The sequence below is a fragment of the Cibotium barometz genome, chromosome 57, assembly GCF_041138505.1.
Source record: "Cibotium barometz isolate CiBa-2024 chromosome 57, ASM4113850v1, whole genome shotgun sequence".
NCBI classification, from domain to species: Eukaryota; Viridiplantae; Streptophyta; class Polypodiopsida; order Cyatheales; family Cibotiaceae; genus Cibotium; species Cibotium barometz.
In genome coordinates, this window is record NC_141102.1 from 1,131,282 (window position 1) to 1,151,665 (window position 20,384).

General features: G+C 48.7%; 1 protein-coding gene across 2 annotated transcripts in view; it reads right to left on the minus strand.

Moving 5' to 3' along the window:
• Nucleotides 1-2,768: 2,768 nt before the first annotated feature.
• The window catches only part of LOC147606305 (hydroxyproline-rich glycoprotein family protein), a 108,549-nt gene continuing 90,933 nt past the window's right edge, over nt 2,769-20,384 (minus strand). For both annotated transcript variants that reach the window (XM_086791901.1, XM_086791902.1), the window contains exon 7: nt 2,769-3,360. In XM_086791901.1, the coding sequence (XP_086648027.1) occupies nt 3,316-3,360 (45 nt within the window). In that variant the 3' untranslated portion in view covers nt 2,769-3,315. The remainder of the gene's footprint in view (nt 3,361-20,384) is intronic.

Consider the following 20,384-nt stretch of genomic DNA (forward strand, 5'->3'; position numbering starts at 1 on the left):
TTGCTAGTCCATTAGAGAAGAGAGAGGTAGTGCTGCTTTGCAATGATTTCTTGGAACGAGGATTATGAAGACTTCTTGACTCCGAAATGGAGGCTATTGGTGTAGGTTGGCAAAGGGAGAAAATCAAGCTTCAAAAATCATAGTAGCTGCTGCTAAGCATAGAGAGAGAGTAGCCACAACAGTTTCCAAAGGAACCACAATAGTTTCCACCTTCACACTAATCATACAGAGAGAGAGAGAGAGAGAGAGAGAGAGAGAGAGAGAGAGAGAGAGAGAGAGAGAGTGTGTGTGTGTGTGTATGTGTGTGTGCTAACCACTCACTCCACCTACCGTAAGATGCTTTGTCATGTTACCCGCTCGAACGAGCACTTACTATTGTAAAACCATGTAGCACATATAAAGGAGTCTTACTTTGTGTTTAATGTCAAATAAGGAAAGTCTATGGACTTAAGACTAGTAATAGAGGCCAGACCATTTTTAAGTTTAGCGAGCCTAGTGTAAAAACTAGTCACTTATACAGAAGTCATTTTTTACACCAAGTAATAAACAATCATGCCCTTGGAATAGAATACTTGTTGTGAGCTCTTATCTTCTCTATTCTTGCTTGCATGTATGTGATTGATTCTTTCTTACTTGATGGATGCATGCTAGATAGGTTTGTTTGTAGGTCCCTCTCTTGCATTCCCGAAGACTATCTCTTTTTGCCTCCATCTAGGTATAGAGAGCTCTACCTTCACTCCATTGTTGGCAAAGGAGAATTCCAATGTGACAACGGAGTAAGGACATGATGGATAAGGTGGCGTAACCACATTGAAAAGTTATGACTCTAAGGCAAGACCCAACAACACATGCTTCGGCAAGGCTAAGGTAAGCTCTTGAACATATTTAGCACCACTAACATGGACTAGCCTAGGGCTTTAGCTCTGTTCCCCATTTCATTCTTATGCTAAGTGTATAACCTCATCATTTGGATAAGTTTAACCCAAGTTTTCCTTTTCATATAGCCTCTCTATGTTCCCATCTCCTCCCATGTCTAGCTTCCCCTCCAAATGTCTCCGTCCTTATAGCGTTTTTTGTTAATTTTAACTCCATGAAAAAAACTATCTTGATTTTAAAATTAGACTTATGAAATGGTCTAGCCTCTATTACTAGCCTTAATACATGGAGTCCATAGACTTTTCCTATTTGACATTAAACACAAAGTAAGGCCACTTTATACATTCTATGTTGTTTTACAAAAGATAAGTGCATGTTTGAGCGGATAAGATTAACTAACACCAACGAAGTGGTTTACACACATGCTCTCTCTCTCTCTCTCTCTCTTTAAACATTCATGCTTCGTCCTTCAAGAGCAACCCAGTCCCCATTTTAGAGTCAAGGAGTCTTCATACATCGTTGTTCCAAGACAAAGCAACAATCTCTCTTCTCTTATTGAATAGCAATTCAAAGACACTTACTCTCTCTCTCTCTCTCTCTCAACTAGCAAGTTAGATTCAATCTCTCACCTCTTAGTATAAACATGGATGCCACTATGGTCTCTTTAAATTTGATATTCAATGTTCCATCCTTTGATTATAGCCAATGCAATTTTTCATTATGGTAATGTCATAGCCTAACCTACTCCATTCCCATCGACCCACCATAGTAGCCTTGCCTTAAGATGTCTCCACCCTTGGCATGACACCTTTAGTTTGACTTAACCTATGCCAATTTTAAATCCAAGGGATAAAAATATTTTTTTTAACAAAAAAAAATTGACAAAAATTGAATATGTTTAACTAATATTTCATTACTCTTGAAAAAACAAAAAAGTCTCTAAGCCTTTAAGTAATTTCATGAAAATGTAATAAGTGCCATTTATTCTTTGTTTTTTTCAATTTTAAATCAATAAAAGAATTTTTCTTAATTTAAAGCAAACCTGCTAGCGTACTCCGTGCATTAAACATATTCTCCTATGAGACACACACACATATATGTATCCATATATATATATGTGTGTGTGTGTGTGTGTGTGTATTATACATACACATATATAATATATATGTGTATATATATACATATAATATATATACACACACATATATGTATCCATCTCTATAATATATAAGAGAGGGAGAGGGAGAGGGAGAGGGAGAGATCTCCCCCCCTTGATTCCACCCATGCTTAACTTTCAACTATTGAAAAAAAAAAGAACAATCTCCAACTTTTGAAGTAATTTTATTAAAATGTAATCAATGACACTTATTTTGTATGTTTTTTGTCAATTTTAAATCCAAGGGAAAAAAATATTTAAAAAAAATAATTGTATGGATTGGTTGTCGTCTTCTTGATTTTAAAATTAGACTCATGAATTTTTCAGTTTTTTTGGTTCACTTACTAGCATACTTAGTGCATAAGAAGCTAATAGAGACTTGCGTCCCTCATGCACCAGAGAATTTTTCAGTTTTTTTTGGTTCACTTACTAGCATACTTAGTGCATAAGAAGCTAATAGAGACTTGCGTCCCTCATGCACCTGAGACTAAGAATGAAAATCCACAGCCACCACGATTCCATCCTTATAAAAGATTGATGTTTGCTTCCTGAGAGTGTTGATAAATTGCACTATATTCAAACAGACTTGCCATTCCAAGAAGGGTTTTGACTATACACCTCAACCATTAAAAAAAAAAAAAGAAAAAAAGAAAAAGAGAAACGAAGCAACTTGCCATTCCAAGAAGGGTTTTTGACTAACTCAACCATTTAAAGAAAAAAAAGAGAAACGAAGCAACTGCTTTAACCAAAAATGAAGAAATGCTGCATTCCTCCCCAGAATTCTCAAACTTTTTTGAATGCATACACAACCCTTTTTGCAAATCAACATACAGACACACTGTAATGCTCACATCCTACAAGGGATTGAACCCACCTTGATTTTGAGAGCTCGACCTACATTACTCAAAAGTTTTGGTCCTTTCACAACGTTCTCAGAACGCAGTTGTACGCACATAATAACAATGATCATGATTGTGAGAGTAAGTGCTATTTGCAAAGAATTGCTAGTTTGAAAGACAACAAAAAGTAGCATCCCCAATATCTGTAGCAATACACCGTCTTGCAGGAAAGATATAAAATGAGCAGGCTCTTATCCATAACCACTGAGAAACTAAAAACACTACTAACCAGCAGATAGAGCATCTGATTTCAGCCAACATCGTCTGGCACAATTGACCCTACATCCTGCAGCTGAAGACACCCTTGGAAAATCTGCCAGATCAAGTCACTTTGACACCCACATCCTTCAACATGAATATCGACGTCGTGCAGCTCACTTATGCTCACTTCCGCCTTGTTGTTCTAGTCTTTGCCTTTGTACTGCTAGTCTGCACAGAAAAAGGAAGCATTTTGACAGTGCTTACAATTTGAATATTTGGCTACAGGTAGTCTGTGTTAGATGCTCTAAAGGTGGAACAGCTAGCCTGCGCAAGATAAGGAGCTTAGAGAAGAAAATCGTCAAAACAGTTGAAACAGTCACCACCTCAGAATTTCAGGTAAAGACTTCTCAAGTGCAATAATTGCTGCTCTTCGCTTTACACAAAGTACTTTTGGAAAGCCAAACAATGTCACAATGCCAATGTTCACATGCAATTTTGTATTCGGGAAGAATTTCATGTGTATAATTTTACTGCCATCATGTCTATCTAATTCTTGGGGTTTCCAATTAAACTTTTGCACAGAAAGAGAAAGGAAGAAAAAAAGAAAGTTCTACAGAAGACCCCAAGGGTCTATGAGACCATAAGTAATACAATGGATATACTGAGCCGTGTAGAACTGAAAAGGAAATGAAGAAATGAGAAAAACACCAATGTGTGTATACATCCAGATAGCAGTGATATCCTATGATCCATCATCAGCCAGTACCAATTTCAGGGAAGAAAAAGGGTCAGGCCTCTGTGACGGGAGCATGTCATGTCAGTGGAGAACCTCCCGGATCTGTGTCTGTGTGGAGGGTCCTAATGCTCTAGGTCGGGGGTGTCTGGCTTGTAGAATGGATCGGGCTCTCTTGTTAATAACTCCCTTGGGGCGTGCAGCTAGAGCATGGGTATGGGTGGACTCTGATGTGGATGCATGTATCACAAAGAATATCTGTGAAGGCTCTCTAGGAGGCGTCTCGTCGGGGCTCGGCCTGTCTCTCAGTATGCTGCATCAACACTACATCCCTGTGTAGTCTGAGCTCCATCAAGTACATGCCCAGGCATCTCTGATCCTCATACTGTATCATCTATGTGAGTTGCCCAAATCCCTCTCGGGAAAGGCAGTGGAATCTCCCCCGCATCTCGTAGTAAGACCGATAGCTAAACATATAATGTCACTTCTTTGCGGATGTTCTTCTTCACCACCTCAACCCATCCTGACTGCTTGGCTTCGAGTTTTCCCTCCATGTCCTTTGTGATCTCCTTGGAGATCTCTTCTTTGATGGCCGTGAGAGGGTTCTCATTGATCTCCCCTTCTTCCTTCTCGATATTCTTGACGGCTACCAGTTCCACTTTCAATGCACTCACCTCCTCCTTGAGTGCTGTGTTCTCTTGTTCAAGGCCCGTGACCCGTGCTTCGAGGGCCATGATGTGCCGGTGTAGTTTGTTCTCCACGTCATTGAGGTTGGAATCAAATGTCTTCTTATTCTTCTTGATTAGTGCCTTCATTGCCGTCTCGAGGGCCTCGAGTTTCTCTTGGAGACTCGGGGCCATTCCTTGAGATTGAGGAGAGAGAGAGAGTTATGTTGCTGCCTTGGGGGCCTGAGCAAGGGTGGGTGGGGAAAGGGGCAAGGGGACGCAGACCCTAGCGGAGAGGGAGGCGGGCTAGCATAGGGGGTGCAAACCCTAGCAGAGAGGAAGGCGGGCTAGCATATTGCCAGTAGTACTGGCCGCCAGTGGCAAACAGAGAGGGCGGCTACGCACAGAGGCGCGAAGAGAAGCAAGCGGCAGTGAGCAGGGGCAGCCCAGGGAGAAGGCGGCAGCGACAGTAGCGAACACAGGAGAGGGCGGCGAATAGAGAGCAGCGGGCGGCGAACAAAGGAGAGAGAGAGAGAGAGAGAGAGGGAGGAAGGGAGGGAGCGGCGAACAGAGGAGAAGGCGGCGGCGACAGTAGCGAACAGAGGAGAGGGCGGCGAACAGGCCGCGAACGGGCGGGGGAGAGAGAGAGAGAGAGAGAGAGAGAGAGAGAGAGAGAGAGAGAGAGAGAGAGGGGGGGGGGGGGGGGGGGAGGGCGGCGGAAGCGACCAGAGGGAGAGAGGGCGGCGAGCAAGGGCGAACAGCGAACAGGGAGAGAGGCGTGAGAGAGAGAGAGAGAGAGAGAGAGAGAGAGAGAGTCTAGGATGAAGGAGATAATATGTAATTCAAGAAGGTTCAATCACTACTCTCATCAGGTCCTAAAGGTGGCAATTCAAGAACATGAATTGCCAGTAAGAATGGCATACAAGCAACTTGGTGAATTGGCTGCAAACGTAGAGAGAGAGAGAGAGAGAGAGAGAGAGAGAGAGATATATTAAGCGTCTACTAAAGACCCAATGAGCCTATGAGACCAAAGTGATACAATGATGTCCATGGCATATCTCATCATGGAATGGAAAATAAAACAGAACGAAAACATAAATATAGCTATCTCACTGGGGTAATACAAAACTGTCCATGGAAACTCCTCATGGGATACTAAGAACATAAAAACATGGGAGCAACATCAGCTCTGAGTAGATGGTATACCACTCTCCAAAATGTCAAGCATGGGGCTGACGAGTATGGCCGAAAGGTCTCCCTCAGCTATGCCGCGTGGAAAGGTAGCTTGATGGCGGCGGAATATGTCCTGGATCTGGAGCTGATGAGGTGATTGTGGCCGACGGGGGGGTCGAGGGCGCCGGGCACGCTCGAGTGCAGAGGCTCGGTCCGAGGTAACTCCTCTCGGGCGAGGTAGGTCCAGAGCAACTCGTGGATGGTCCACAAGATCCACACTGTATGTATCCTCCACCTCCTGGGTCCGGAAGAAACTGGTGATGGTTGCCTGCCGAGGGAGGGGGCCGGGTGGCTAGGACCTGTGTCTCAAGAACGTGTCCCTGTGTCAGCAGAGCTCAAGCAGGAAGAGGCCCATGCAACGTTGGTCCTGGAAGTCCATGATCCTGGAGAGTGGACCGAATCCCTCACGAAATAGACAGTGAAACCTCCCGCGGATCTCATAGTATACTGGGCAACGGCATATGTAATGCTCCTCCGTCTCAACCTCTGTGTGGCATAGTCGGTAGATCCTCTCCTCTCTGGGTGTCCGTACGAGCTTCCCGGCTATGAAGATGTGCTCGGCTCTACCTATCTCCACTCTGAGGCGGTGGGAAGAAACCTGTATCTTGCCAATCGCAATCCGCGTGGCATGGGACATGTGAACACTCAAGTAGCCTAGCTGCTGGATGAATCCAGCCTCAGTGAATCAAAGCTCAAAGCTCAAGCTATGGACATTGAAGCTTCAAGGCTCAAGGTTGAATGTAAGGGAAGCTTGGGGGGGGAGAGCACTTTAAAGGAGGTGCTCCAGAGAGGCTATAGCCAAGGCAAACAAAAACGGTCACAACATGGGCGGGAAAACGGCAGAAAAAAAGGGCAAACTGTGTGCCGCCACCAATGGTCTTTTCATACAGTACTGTACCGTACGAACCATATGGTACAAACCGGTTTGTACCGGTACGAAAAACAACCATGGCTGCATGACTGTCCGATGTTGCACGCAAGTACTCACCTTGGTAGTAACCACGCCCCAAGGGATGAATATCAAGTGATCTTTCCAAGCTCACCAAGAAGGCTTTCCTATAAATAGATCAGTGAGCTGACCACATGCCAAGCAGCTACCCACAATCTTGCAAACCAAGGTGGAGGCCTCAAGAGATGTGACTGTCCAAGTGAGGACCTGGAGACCCGCTTCTAAGAAAGAAAGACAAGGGACGGCGGCCTCGGTCGGGGATGACAGAGCGGCTGCCATGGAGTCCTCTTGGAGGTTTGGAGACCACAAGTTGCCGAAACTTGCCTAAAGGGAGACCACCCAAAAGCTGAAAGCAACAGTCCAGGGAGATGACGAAGAGGATGGTGTGTGTGTGTGTGGGGGGGGGGGGGGGGGGGGGGGGGGGTGTTAAAACGGTAGGGTGAGCAAGCTGAATAGGCGGAAGAGCAGAATGCAAGGGGAGAACGAGTAGGCTCTGGGGAAGGCGAGGGGCGGTCAGGAGGGAGGGCGGCATGCAAGCATATGGTGAGGGGGAGCACATGCGGAAGGCAGGGAGGCGGGGGGCTGCGCACAGGGGACCCGAGGGGTGGGAGGGGGGGGATTGTCGACGACGACAAGTTTTCTAACAGGGGGAGCTCCAGCTCTCTTGTATGCGCCTCAAGTCAAAACTTATGTGGCAAACCCTATAAACCATTACAAAATCCTTTCAGATATGGTTTGATATCCTACAAAAGGATATTTGATGAGGCATTTCTTGTCCCTAAATTCCACAACCAAAGCTTGCTTGGCAATGGAAGAAATTGAGAATTTTTCTTTTCTTTTCTTTTTCCATGAAAAGATCCTTTCATTAGTTATAAAAAAGCCCAATGGACTACAAACCCTCTCCTCCTCATAAAAAGGCAGAGCAGAGACCAATCGAGGTAGCTAGGGAGACTCTCCCTAGGTGCAGAAAAGTACAAATAAACTGACAGGCTATATCATACAATAGGAGGGGGGGAAATCCAAACAGGTGGCCTGTAGTGCCAGCGGGGGGTACCCGCGTGTAGAGTATAGAAAGGGCCGCTACGCCAAGTGGTGTGGAAACTTGAAAGCCTAGCGTCGCAAGATCGCTCGATGCGAGTCGCCCCGGATGCGGTCACACTGTCCTCGCAGGGTGTGAATCAACTCCGGCCAGATAGCCCGAACAGTCTCTGCTGGTGGCTCCAGTCTCCCCTCAAAAGCCCTGAAACAACGGGCTCTCCAGGTGAACCATATGGTGAGGCTGCTGAGGAGCTCCCATCGTAAGTCCCTCTCCTGTGTCCAGCCGGCTGTCGAGAAATCCGATGAAGGAACAAGGCGAGGCTGGCCCCCAATGAATCTGATGGCTTGGCTGGCCTGCTCCGTCTCGTATCCCATAGCTAGCCCTAACGAAGTCGACCAAGCAGTGGCTCCCCACGTATACATTCCCTCTGGAGATAGGGGGACCAAAATGCGCAAAATCCTCAGCCAAATCTGCTGCGCCTGTGGACAGTCCCATAGACAATGTCGCTGTGTCTCCAATGGGTGGCCGCATCGGACGCAGGCCGGTGGAAGGCCACTGTAGACAAGCCAGGTGCCAACTGCAGAGCCCCTGTGGGCAACCAGCCACTAGAAAGCCGAGATCCTGCGTGCCTGTCTACTAGCCCAGAGCGATCCAAAAATCCTCCAGGAACTCCTGTGAGAGTCCCTATAGCCGCCAATGCTCCGATGCAGCTGGAGAGACCATCCTCCTCGCAGTCAAAATATGCCTCCCCAACCGAACAGTGTACTAGAAAAAGGTGATCTCTGTGGCCTCGGGGGACGCATAAGGATCATGCCACTTGTACTTGCCAGGGTCCCACTGGAGCCGGACCAAGGGGCGCGCAACATATGCCCATATGCGCCAATTAGAGTCCACATCTGCAGGGTCAATCAATATGCCCATATGCGCCAATCAGAGTCCACATCTGCAAGGTCTGGATCAATATGCCACTTCCGACAAGCGGCGGCCACTACTCGTATCCTCTGAAAGATGCACTCTACAACCAAAGGCAACTCCGCCTCCACTCTTTGAAGTCTGCCCCCATCCTGTATCTCATAGTAGAGGCATCTACCATCCTCAGTGCAAGCTCTGACAGCAATCAGGATCTCCAACTGTGTAAAGGTTCCCATCCACTGTGGGGCCGCTAGCTTGAAAGGCGTGAACCACTCCTCAGTGAGTGCCTCCTGAATGTCATCCCTCATAATCAGCCCCCCTCTGAAGTGACTGAGCCTCTCCGCCTGGATCTCCTCCGGGAGACTGCAAAAGGCCTACCAATCTCCAAAACTGCGTGCTGGGCTTGCCGCCAATGGTCCCCAGGCTAGACGAGGCCGAGTGTTGGGGTAAAGGCATTATGCCCACCCTTATAGTGTGTACAAGCCCATCAAGTGTCTGCAATGAGCAAACCGCTTCGGAGGCAAACTCTTTGTCAGCAGATCAGCCGGGTTGTCATCCGTGTGAATCTTAACAAGCTGAATTTAATGTGAACACATAACCAGTAGTAGACTTCCGGTTATCTGGATGACCAGCATAATCCGAATCTGTGTAACCATGCACTAATGCATCCTGTTTGCCAAAACATATGCACATATCATGTATGCCCTTCAGGTATCTCATGACACCTTTCACTGCTTCCCAATGCTTCTTGCCAGGGTTGGCCATGTATCTAGAAACCACTCCCACTACAAATGCAATGTCCGGCCTAGTAGCAACCATGGCATACATGAGACTGCCACAAGCTGAAGCATACGGAATCTTGGCCATATCAGCCCTGCCACTATCTGACTGTGGGCTGTCCATAGCACTGAGTTTCACATATGGAGGCAAAGGAGTACTAGTCTTCTTCCCCCCGTCCATATTGAACCTCTGCAAAACTTTGCCAATGTATTCCTTCTGAGACAAATACAACACATGCTGATTTCTGTCCCGAAGTATCCGCATACCCAAAATGTGATTTGCATCACCCAAATCCTTCATATCAAAGGTTTGATGCAGTCTCTGCTTCAAGGCATCCATCTCTTTACGAGATTTCCTAGCAATCAACATATCATCAACATACAAGATGAGGATCAATAGACTGCCATCCAAAGCTTTCTTGGTGTATAAGCAGTGATCTATGTCACTTCTCCTGAATTTCTGGGATTTCATGAATGTATCAAATTTATGATACCATTCCCTTGGTGCCTGTTTGAGCCCATAAAGACTCTTTTGCAGCTTGCATACAAGCTTCTCCTTTCCACTTACTGCATAACCCTCTGGTTGTTGCATATATATCTCCTCATGGATATCACCGTGAAGAAAAGTAGTCTTCACATCCATCTGAATCAAGTCCAGATCATCATGTGCAACCAAAGCTAACACAGCTCTAAGTGTGGTCATTTTGACCACTGGAGAGAAGATCTCCTCAAAGTCCACACCATATTCCTGCTTGAAGCCCTTAGCCACTAACCTGGCTTTGTATCTTGGCTTTGCATCTGCTGCAACTTTGAGCCTGTAAACCCATTTGCATGGCAAAACCTTCTTGCCTGCAGGCAAATGCACCAACTTCCATGTTCCATTTTTGTGCAGAGAATCCATCTCTGACTTCATGGCACGCTCCCAAAGAGCCTTGTCTGCCCTCTGTAAAGCCTCCTTATAACATGAGGGCTCCCTACAGTCAGTAAGCATCAAGTAGTCAACCCCTGGAACAAACCTGTCAGGGGCTCTGGAGGGTCTTGTGGACCTCCGTACCCAATGAGCATCATTTGCAGGTTGCTGTCCAGCCTGCATATCATCCATTGGTGGCTCCTGTTCCATGCCATAAGGCTGAAATATCATGCCCGGTATTTCCTCTAACTGTGGCATATCCATAGGGATATCTTCTGCCATCTCTGGCTGTCCATTTGGACCATTTTCAGCACCATTTAAGGGCTGGTTTTCCTGCTGGAATGGCTGATTTACAGCCCTTGGTTGTTGTCCATGATGTCCATCATCATCAAAGATGACTCTGCCAGGCTCCTGTTGCCTTGCAGGCTCCTTATACATGCATGTTTCATCAAAAATGACATCATTGCTGCGTATAATCTTTCTATTCACGGGATCCCAAAGTCTATACCCCATTTCACCTTTGTCACCATATCCTAGGAATATGCATTTGTGAGACTTAGGATCAAGTTTGGTGCGCATTTCCCTGCGTATGTGCACGTACGCAACGCAACCAAACACTCTCAAGTGCTTGTATGACGGAGGCTTCCCTGTCCATACTTCCTCTGGCACTTTCCCACCAAGCCTCGTGTTAGGTGACCTGTTTATAAGGTGAACGGCTGTCATAACAGCTTCAGCCCAAAAACCATGAGGTAATGCAGCATGTGACAACATAGAACGGACCTTCTCCTGAATGGTCCTGTTCATCCTCTCTGCTATCCCGTTTTGTGGAGGATCATAAGGAGTAGAGAGCTCCCTCTTGATGCCTTTAGCATCACAAAAGTCCTGAAACTGTTTGGACATATACTCTCCACTATTGTCGGAACGCAAAGCCTTCAGTGTTTTGCATGTTTGGTTCTCAACAAGAGCAACAAACTTCTCAAACACTGACAATGTATCACTCTTCAAACGAAGAGGATAAACCCACACCTTGCGTGTGGCATCATCAATAAAAGACACAAAATATTTTGCCCCTCCCAAAGAAAGCTAAGGCATCTCACATACATCTGTATGCACAAGCTCTAACTGAGCATCTTTCTGTCCAAGAGCTTTCTTGTGGGGGCACTGGAGTTGCCTGCCATATATATACAATGCTCACAAAACTGAAAACTTGAAAACTTTAGAGAAGGCAAGTAACCCAAACGAGACAATTGCTCCATTCCTTTGACACTCATGTGTCCTAACCGGCTATGCCACATAGAGATTTCCGGCAGCTCGGTTGCATTTACATTAGCATGGTGACAAACACCTGCATGCATGAAATAAAGAGTGTCCAACTTAGAGCCTCTGGCAACAACCAGTGAGCCCTTACTAATTTTCCACTTTCCACGACCAAATGTGGTAACATAATCAGCATCATCAAGCTGTCCAGTAGAAAGCAGGTTCTTCTTGATCTCAGGCACATGCCTGACATCATGGAGCATAAGCTGTGAGCCATCTGAAAACACAAGCCTCACATCACCTCTGCCAAGAATCTTGCATGCATGGTTATCACCCAAATAAACTACTCCTTCATTGCCAGTAGTATACCTGACAAACAAGTCTCTGCAACCTGTGACATGAAAGGAGGCACCTGAATCAATGATCCATGAGTGCATACCATGACCACCTGTAAGAAGTGAATGGGCATCAAGTGAAGACGTAAATAGGACCTCATCCTCACTGTCACCTGCATGTGACACATTGATTTTCTCAATCTTGACTCCACTTTTGCCCTTTGGCTTTACATCTTTGGCTTCATCTTTGTCTTTGTCTTTGCCTTTTCCCTTTTCCTTTTGATCATTTTTCCATTTGTAGCATTGCTTTTTGATGTGTCCCTTCTTGCCACAATAATGGCATTCCAAGTCCTTTTTGGAGCGAGACTTGCTCCTTCCCCGTTCTTGGCTTTTACCCCTTTGCTGGGATCTCCCACGTGCATTCATTGCATTGGACTTTCCAACAGAGTTGTTTTTCCTGTTCATCTCTTCTTGAAGAAGAGCACCCTCAACATCTGCATATGACAGCATAGCATTCGAATTGCTAGTGGCTGTCCTGAATGTGTCCCAATTCTCTGGCAAAGTGCATAAGAGAAAAGTGGCTTTGAACTCATCGTCTATTGCCAGCTTTTGATTAATGACCTGGCTGACAATACCATTAAACTCATTTAGATGGGCTGTCATAGACGCCCCTTCCTTCATCTGAAGACCTATGAGTTTCTTCAACCAATACACTTTGCTTGAGGCACTTTGCTGGGCATACAAGTCCTGCAATCTTTGCCACATTCCCCAAGCTGTCTTCTCTTCACGAATGCTGAAAAGTAAAGAGTCTGACACACACAACATGATAGTAGATCTTGCCAGCTCATCCATATCTTCCCACTCTTCAGCAGTAAGAGAAGCGGGCATTACACCCCTTTCTTTGATAGGCTTGTGCTGCTTCTTCTGGAGCAACACATTATAGCACTGGGTTTGCCAAATATCATAGTTATGTGAGCCTTCAAGCTTCTTGATGTGAAGCAATGAAGAGCTCCCACCTCTGGTTGCCATAGCAATATGCAACCTGTCAATGCCTGACTCCCTGCAAAATGTGCAAACACTGCACCAAAGGCACACAAAGTGCTCACAGTTGTTCTCCCAAGCTTTATCTCCCACTGCAGAAGCAAGAATGCAACTTTTCTCCCACTGTATGTGATGAAATCACCAAAATCTGGTTGCTGCAGATTTAGGACAGCGTGCTCTGTTGCCCCTTCAAAGTACTGTACAACAGTACCAAGTGCTCACCTGTGATGTACCAAACCTGTACCGGCAAGTACAGCAGCTGAAATTGAACCTTTTGCTCACTCAAATCAATGTGCAGCCATGCCAAAACTTGCACAAAGCTGTGCCAAATCTGTACCAGCAGGTACAGTAGCAATAAATGCTATCATGGCTGTCCAAATGAGTGAAAATCAGACTTTTACAGTACCGAACACTGCATATAACAGTCCCGAACAGAAATTGGGCAAAAACCCCTTGACTACAAGCTGATTTCTGAGGATTCAAGGCATAAATGTCTTGCCTGCTGCTTTGCCAAGCTCAACAAGCATACGAAAAGCCCCTTGATTTAAGATCAATTGCTGATCATACATGGTACATTGACGCACATGAAGGCATCCAGAGTCTTCACAGTGCTTCCCCCTGGCCACATATACATCCAATACATGAAAGCCCCTTGATTTACAGGCACATTGAGTGCTTGTCAGGCATCAACACATTATTCACAGCATCAAATGCGATTGCCTTGCATGCAAATCAATTCAATTAGCACAAAAGCCCCTTGATTTGCACTGCAAATTGCTGCAATTTTGCCCAAATGTGCGATTTCTCACATCATACAGCATGTATGAATGCTTAATTGCACAATTACATCAAAAGCCCCAAATTTCGACATCCAATTTCCTGCAAATTGATCCTGATCGTGACCAATGTCACCTAATTTTGCCAATTTTGCTCAAAATTTGAGCAATTTGGCACCTGTACCTGCTCAATTGATTGAATTGATAAGAAATTCCCAAAATTGAAGGCAAATACCTCTTAATTTTTGAATTTCTCTGAGATTTGCAGGCTGAATTTCTTTGTGTTGATGCTGTTGCAGAAAATCTGATGCTGTTGCAGAAGGGGGGTGATGAAGCTGTTGTACCTGTAGCTGATGTACGGATGGCTGGCTGCTATGAAGCGCTGGCTGACGTGGAGCGAAGTGATGGACGCCCGTACCCGTCTGCCTTTCTTCTTCGCTCGCCTGTTGTATTGACGCCCGCCTCCGACTTGTTGACGCCTTGTGGCTGCGCCTGGGTTACGTGTCCGCAGCCAGTTACGTGTCCGCCATGAATGGATGCACGAAGCGGTTACACGCCTGCGAGTGATTCAACGCCCGCCGCCTTCTCTTTCCGCCCACCTGCTGTGCGCTGCGATGGTTGCTGCTGCTGCTGTAGGCGCCTGGCTGCTCAGCGCTGACACGCTTGCCCTTCGCCTAAGTGGCCAGCGCTTCTACACGCTTCCACACGTTCAACACAGACAGCACATGCCTTGCTTTGCTACCTAAGCCAGGAGAGAAATCAGCGCCTGCACCTTCTTCTCCTCTACAGCAAATTCGACACCACCATTGTTGGAAGTTCAGGCTCTGATACCAGTTGAATGGGAGAAGAATTAGGGTTAGGTTAGAGTTCATGTGTGGGAGACATACACAGAGAAGCAAGGAGAGAGAGAGAGTTGTGGGGATAAGTCAACTCATCAAGATGAGTGTGTGACTCCCCTATCACACATGTATATTGCACTAGTACACATAGTGCACTTAGTACATTAAAAGTACTAAGTGTACTATGTACTATAACTTATGGGCTTGTACACACTGTAAGGGTGGGCATAATGCCTTTAAGTGGGAGGTTGTTGGGGTAAAGGCATTATGCCCACCCTTACAGTGTGTACAAGCCCATAAGTTATAGTACATAGTACACTTAGTAATTTTAATGTACTAAGTGCACTATGTGTACTAGTGCAATATACATGTGTGATAGGGGAGTCACACACTCATCTTGATGAGTTGACTTATCCCCACAACTCTCTCTCTCTCCTTGCTTCTCTGTGTGTGTCTCCCACACATGAACTCTAACCTAACCCTAATTCTTCTCCCATTCACCGAGAACCCAGCATATGACCCTGCTCTGTGCGTACCGCGGGGCTCCAGATGAGCGGCTGTCTGGCTCGGTCCTCATCACAAGAGGGAGGTCTCTGAGAAAGCCCCGATCTCAACAACTCCCAAGCTCGCAGGATGCTCAAGGCAAATCTGTCCTCCCATCCTCTACTGAGGCTTGTCCTCCTCATCTCTATGAAGATCCACCGTATCTCTGGTGCCCAAGTGCCCCCTGCTGGGGGAGCTCTAGCCTGCAGCCGCCGCTGAAAAAGAAGCTCCTTCCAAGGCTCAGCGCCCGGAAGCAGCCCCCGAACAATAAGCTTCCCCAACAAGGCTCTACTCTGATCAGCTGGATCTATAATGCCCAAGGCCCCCCTGGGCCAGCGGAAGAGTAATAACTGCCCAAGCAACCTTTGCTTGGGCCGGCTGACCATCCCGCCCTAACCAAAGAAAGTTCCTGATCAGCCTCTGTACCTGGCTGATGCAAGAGCTCGAGAAAATCCAGCAAGACGTGATATACCACATAGTCGCTAAAAGCACCTGATTTGTCACCACCACCCTCCCAGCCAAGGAAAGCCGAGCTGTACTCCAATATAGAAGCTTCTTCCGAATGCTCAGAAGAAGCGGGGCAATCTGCTGCTCAGATGACAAATCAAGTCCAATCTGGCATCCCGGATACCGCACTGCTGTGCCAGGAGGAATCCATCTAAAACCCGGGTCTGGGCTCCATGCTAGAGCGGGAGCGCTACTGATCCAAAAAGCCACTGTCTTGCGCCAATTAATCAATTCTCCTGAAGCCACACCAAAAACCTGTAGAGTCTGCCCTGCCCTCTGTAGATTGGCCTCCTTGCCATGCAAAAATAATCCCGTGTCATCAGCAAACTCAGAATCAAGCAAGTCCTCACCCCGAACTGGAAGCTGGAGTCCTCTCAAGCCAACCTCCTCTACTGTCAGATACATGCTCATAGCCTCTTTAAAGAAAAGAAAAAGAAACGGAGCGAGAGGGCATCCTTGACGGACTGATCTGGTCAGCTCAAAACTCGGCCCCCATCCTCCTGCCATCAACACCTGGCTACGAGCTGTGGAATATAGAGCCGCCACTCCTCGAATCCAGTCTGGCTCAAAACCCAGGCGAAGCATCGTGCCCTCCAGAAAACCCCAATCGACTCTATCGTATACCTTCTTAAAATCCAGAAGCATAACGACCAAGTCCTCGCCGAGAAACCTAGCTCGGGCCGTCGCCTCCTAGAAGGTGAAGATGTTGTCAAAGATACTGCACTCCTCGACAAAGCCTGTCTGGGTAGCATGAATCAAATCCCCAAGGAAGGACTGGATCCTCAAACTCAAGGCCTTGGCTAGGACCTTGTAAACAGTATTGAAGATCGTAATAGGTCTCCACTGCCGAATATCATCTGACACTCCCTCCCCCTTGGGGATAAGAAAGATCAAGCCCTCTGAAAAACTCTGTGGCATCACCCCAGTGTCCAAAACATGCTGAAAATCCCTGCGGAGGCCTGGCCCCAAAAGGGTCCCAATAGCGCATAAAAAAGGCAGGCGTCAAACCGTCCTCCCCAGGGCAACTATGGCGCAGGAGGGCCCTCAAAGCCTCAACAAGCTCATCCTCTGAAAGGGGCGCACCCAAAGCTGTGCGCATACGATCTGTGACCCTCCTCTGCACATGGGTCCACACAGTCTGTCTGCAAGCATCACGTGCCTTCGTGGCTGGCTCCGCTGAAAGAAGGTCTTTGTAGAACTCAGTGGCAATAGCTCTAATCTCCTCGGGCTCAGTGGCTAACGATCTGTCCTGCCTCCTAAGCTGGCGTACTCCTGCTCGATTATGGCGAGGTCCGGTGATCTCAAAAAACTCCCTAGTCACTTTATCACCAAGCTGAGTCCACTGAGAGGCCTGGCGATGATAGTAAAACTCGTGTCTCTGCTCCTCTGCCTCTCGAACCTCTTGACGTGCCTGGCTCAGCTGGGACGCCACCCACTCACATGTGGGCTACTGCTCCTGAAGGCGCTGGAGCGAAACAAGGCTACGTCTCAAGCGACGCTCCCGCTCTCGTGTCTCTCCTACCCGTGTCAAGGCTGTAGCGTGCAAAAAAGAGCTGAGCTCGATGAGCCCTTGGGCACACTGGCCTGCGGCATCCAGGTCAGAGCTCTGGCTATCCTACCATATCCTCTCAATGTCCTCAAAAAGACTGGGGTCTGTAAGTATCCTCTCTGGGATCCTCAACTGCAAGCTGGTCTCCCCTCAAGAGTCAAAATAACTGGCGCATGGTCTGAGAAAGAGGTGCCAGCGAGAATGCCAACGGAGCCACCACGCTCCCCGACCTTGTCGCCTACATAGAAGCGATCAATCCGTGATAAATTAGTCCCTCCCTGCCGACGATCCGACCGAGAAAAACTAAGACTGTCCTGAGAACGGGAGAAAGCCTCATGCTGCCATGCATCAGTGATCCGCAGTGTCATACACATTTGCTCCCAAGCTGCAAGCTCCATGCCGTGCACTGTAACATGACTGCCTCCCACCCTATCGGCCGGGTCTTCAAGCATGTCGAAGTCTCTCCCAACACACCAATGTGCGGCCTCGGGCAATGCATCTGTAACAAGGGTCCACAACTCTGCTCTGGCACTAGCATGATTGGGCGCATAGACATTGAGCACACCAATGTGCTCATCGTGCATCCTCAGAATAACATATTGCGCTCTACCAGGCACAATGACCCTACGATCCACAATGGCCTGCCGCCATGCATCCGCAATGACCATACATACTCCTCCCTACCCTCCCAAGGAGCCAAAACCTGCAGACCAAAATTTGTCCCATCTACCAGGCATCACCGAACCATATCTCCGAATCCTGCTCTCACTCAAATGGTGCTCCTGCATCATCAAAATATCAATACTGCCCCCAACCAGGCATCTCTGAAGCTCCTGCCTCAAGCAACCACGATAACGTACATAGTGTGCACCGCCAAGGTCCTGTACATTCCATGAGATGATCCTCATGGATGACCTGCTGAGGTGGAGGCTGTCTCAGCCATACGGTAGGCCTTCGCAAGCGGCTTGGATGGAGAGTAATCCCCATCCGAGCGACTACGAATCTGCCCACCCGGTGTGCTGCAAGAGTCTCGGACCAGGCGCCAGTGGCTGTGTCCCATAGCGACTGCCTCCGCTTGGAGAAAGAATCCTCATGTATGCATACATAGCCAGGGTCTCGCGCTAGGTCTGCCACTATGTGAACCACCAAGTGTCGATTCCTAGAGGCATCCGCACTCCCGGTATCAAAGAAATGTGCCAACTCCCAGAGTCGGCCTACCATGTTTGTAATCTCCAAATCGCTCACATGGTGAGAAAACTCAACTGCCTGTTTCTGCAAAATACTAATAGCAAGATCCAGAGTCCACTCCCGGTCCCTAGTGCCGCAAAGAGGGAAGGAGAAGGCCACCACTGAATCAAGTGCCTCCTCCCCTCGGGCCAAAAGTATCACCACATGAACTTTGATAGGTGCTGGCTCATGGGGGCCCTCCGCTCCAAATAGGCGTGTAAAGGAGTAGTCAAAAGCCTCCGAGCGCTGTCTAGTGTCGAGACTACTCAGCCGACTGCGGATAGAGGATATCCGTGAAGCACGAATCGGCATGGTAAATCTCCTGTGCGGTACACGAGCAAGGTCGGTGCGCCGGACTGCAGGTGAGCGCCAGGGCACTGCCAGTGCCTCTCGGGGAGCTGAGGCGAGTGGAGGAGGGGGGAGGGGTGGGGAAGGAGACGCTGAAAATGCGGGAGCGGGAACGGGAGGAGGCGAGGGTGGAAGCGAGGCGGGAGGGGGGGACGGGGGAGGGGGGGGGTGGCATCTCCTGATCCTCAGTCTGCGCTGGGGTCTCCTCCTGGAGGAGAGCAAAGCTGTTCCTCACTGGAACACAATGATGCTGAGACTGTGTCTGCTGCTGCGTCGATCTCGAGGCTGCTGCTGTGGCTGTCTCCCTCTACGGCGCCCCTGTCCAGGCTGCCAATCAGAGGTCTCTGTGGGCTGAGCAGGTGTCCCGAAGGCTGCCTGCCGAGCCGCATCTGTGGACGGGCCATCGGAGGTCTGCTCTATTGCGGTAAAGGTCGGGGTCTCCTGCGAGGGCAGGCTTTGGCCAGTGGGCCGACCTGCCTACATATAAAACACTGGTTCGGGAGCCCCGAAAACTCCACTCTCTGTTCGATCCATCCCCCCCTATCCTAGGTAACTGAATGACCTTCGGAAGGGAGGAGATGTCAGGAACCAAAACTCTGACCGAAAGAAGGCCAGCTTCTCTAGCCACCACTGAAGCTGCTGTGGGGCCAGTCTCAAGCACCGAGCCCACCAATGATCCTATCCTGGAGAGGAGCAGAAGGTACTCGCGACGAAGTCCAAGAAAGCAAACTGTGACATGGAATAGGCGCTCTCCCTGTTCGGCCGCTGCTGGGTCGAAACCATGTTGCCAATGTCTGAAGAAGGCTCGAGCGCCCCTAATGTCAAGGGGACTCATGGCTAGGACCTGGGCCACGCTCTGGGCTGTCTCAAACTCAATCTGCTAATGGCCGCGGCCCAGTAACTGAACGTCCAGGATCTTGCCCACATCTGCAAGAAGGCGGGCCTGGAGAAGATCCCGGATCTCCCCTCTGCTGGGGCGGGTGCCAACTATACGACAGATGGTGGAATGTGCCTGGAGGCGTTCCACCTCTGCGGGCGAGGCTCGCTTCCTCTTCTGGCGAAAGAGCAAGCTTGATGGGGGTATCCTCAAGGGCGGGTGAGGGGGCTACGAAAGAGTCCCTCCGAGGTGGGATGGGAGGGGCCTCCATCAGAGTCTGAAGCTGAGTCCAGGGCGAAGCGGGACGGGGGGAAGCACGGAGCAGGGAGGGAAAGACCGAAAGCGAGGGGGGGAGGGGCGGATGACAGAGGGGGGAGGGGAGGCGAGCGGGAGCGGGGAGCGGGGAGCGGGGAGCGGGGAGCGGGGAGCGGGCGGAAGGGTGCGAGGGGGGTGCGAAGGGCGCGAAGGGGGGAGGGGATGGGGGACGGGGGACGGGCGCGAAGGGGCAGGTAGGCACGAAAGGGACAGGCGGGCGCGGGGGGGCAGTGGACGTGAGACGGGGAGCAAGCGGGCAGGGGTCGGGACACGGACGGGGGCGAAAAGGGGGGCAGACGGGTGCGGAAGGGGGCGGGCGGAAGACGGGTGCGACAGCTTTCTCTTCGTCACTCTGGCCTGATCAATCATACATCTCAAAGTGAATACATGGTCAGTGGTAGAGAAAGCTGTCATGAAG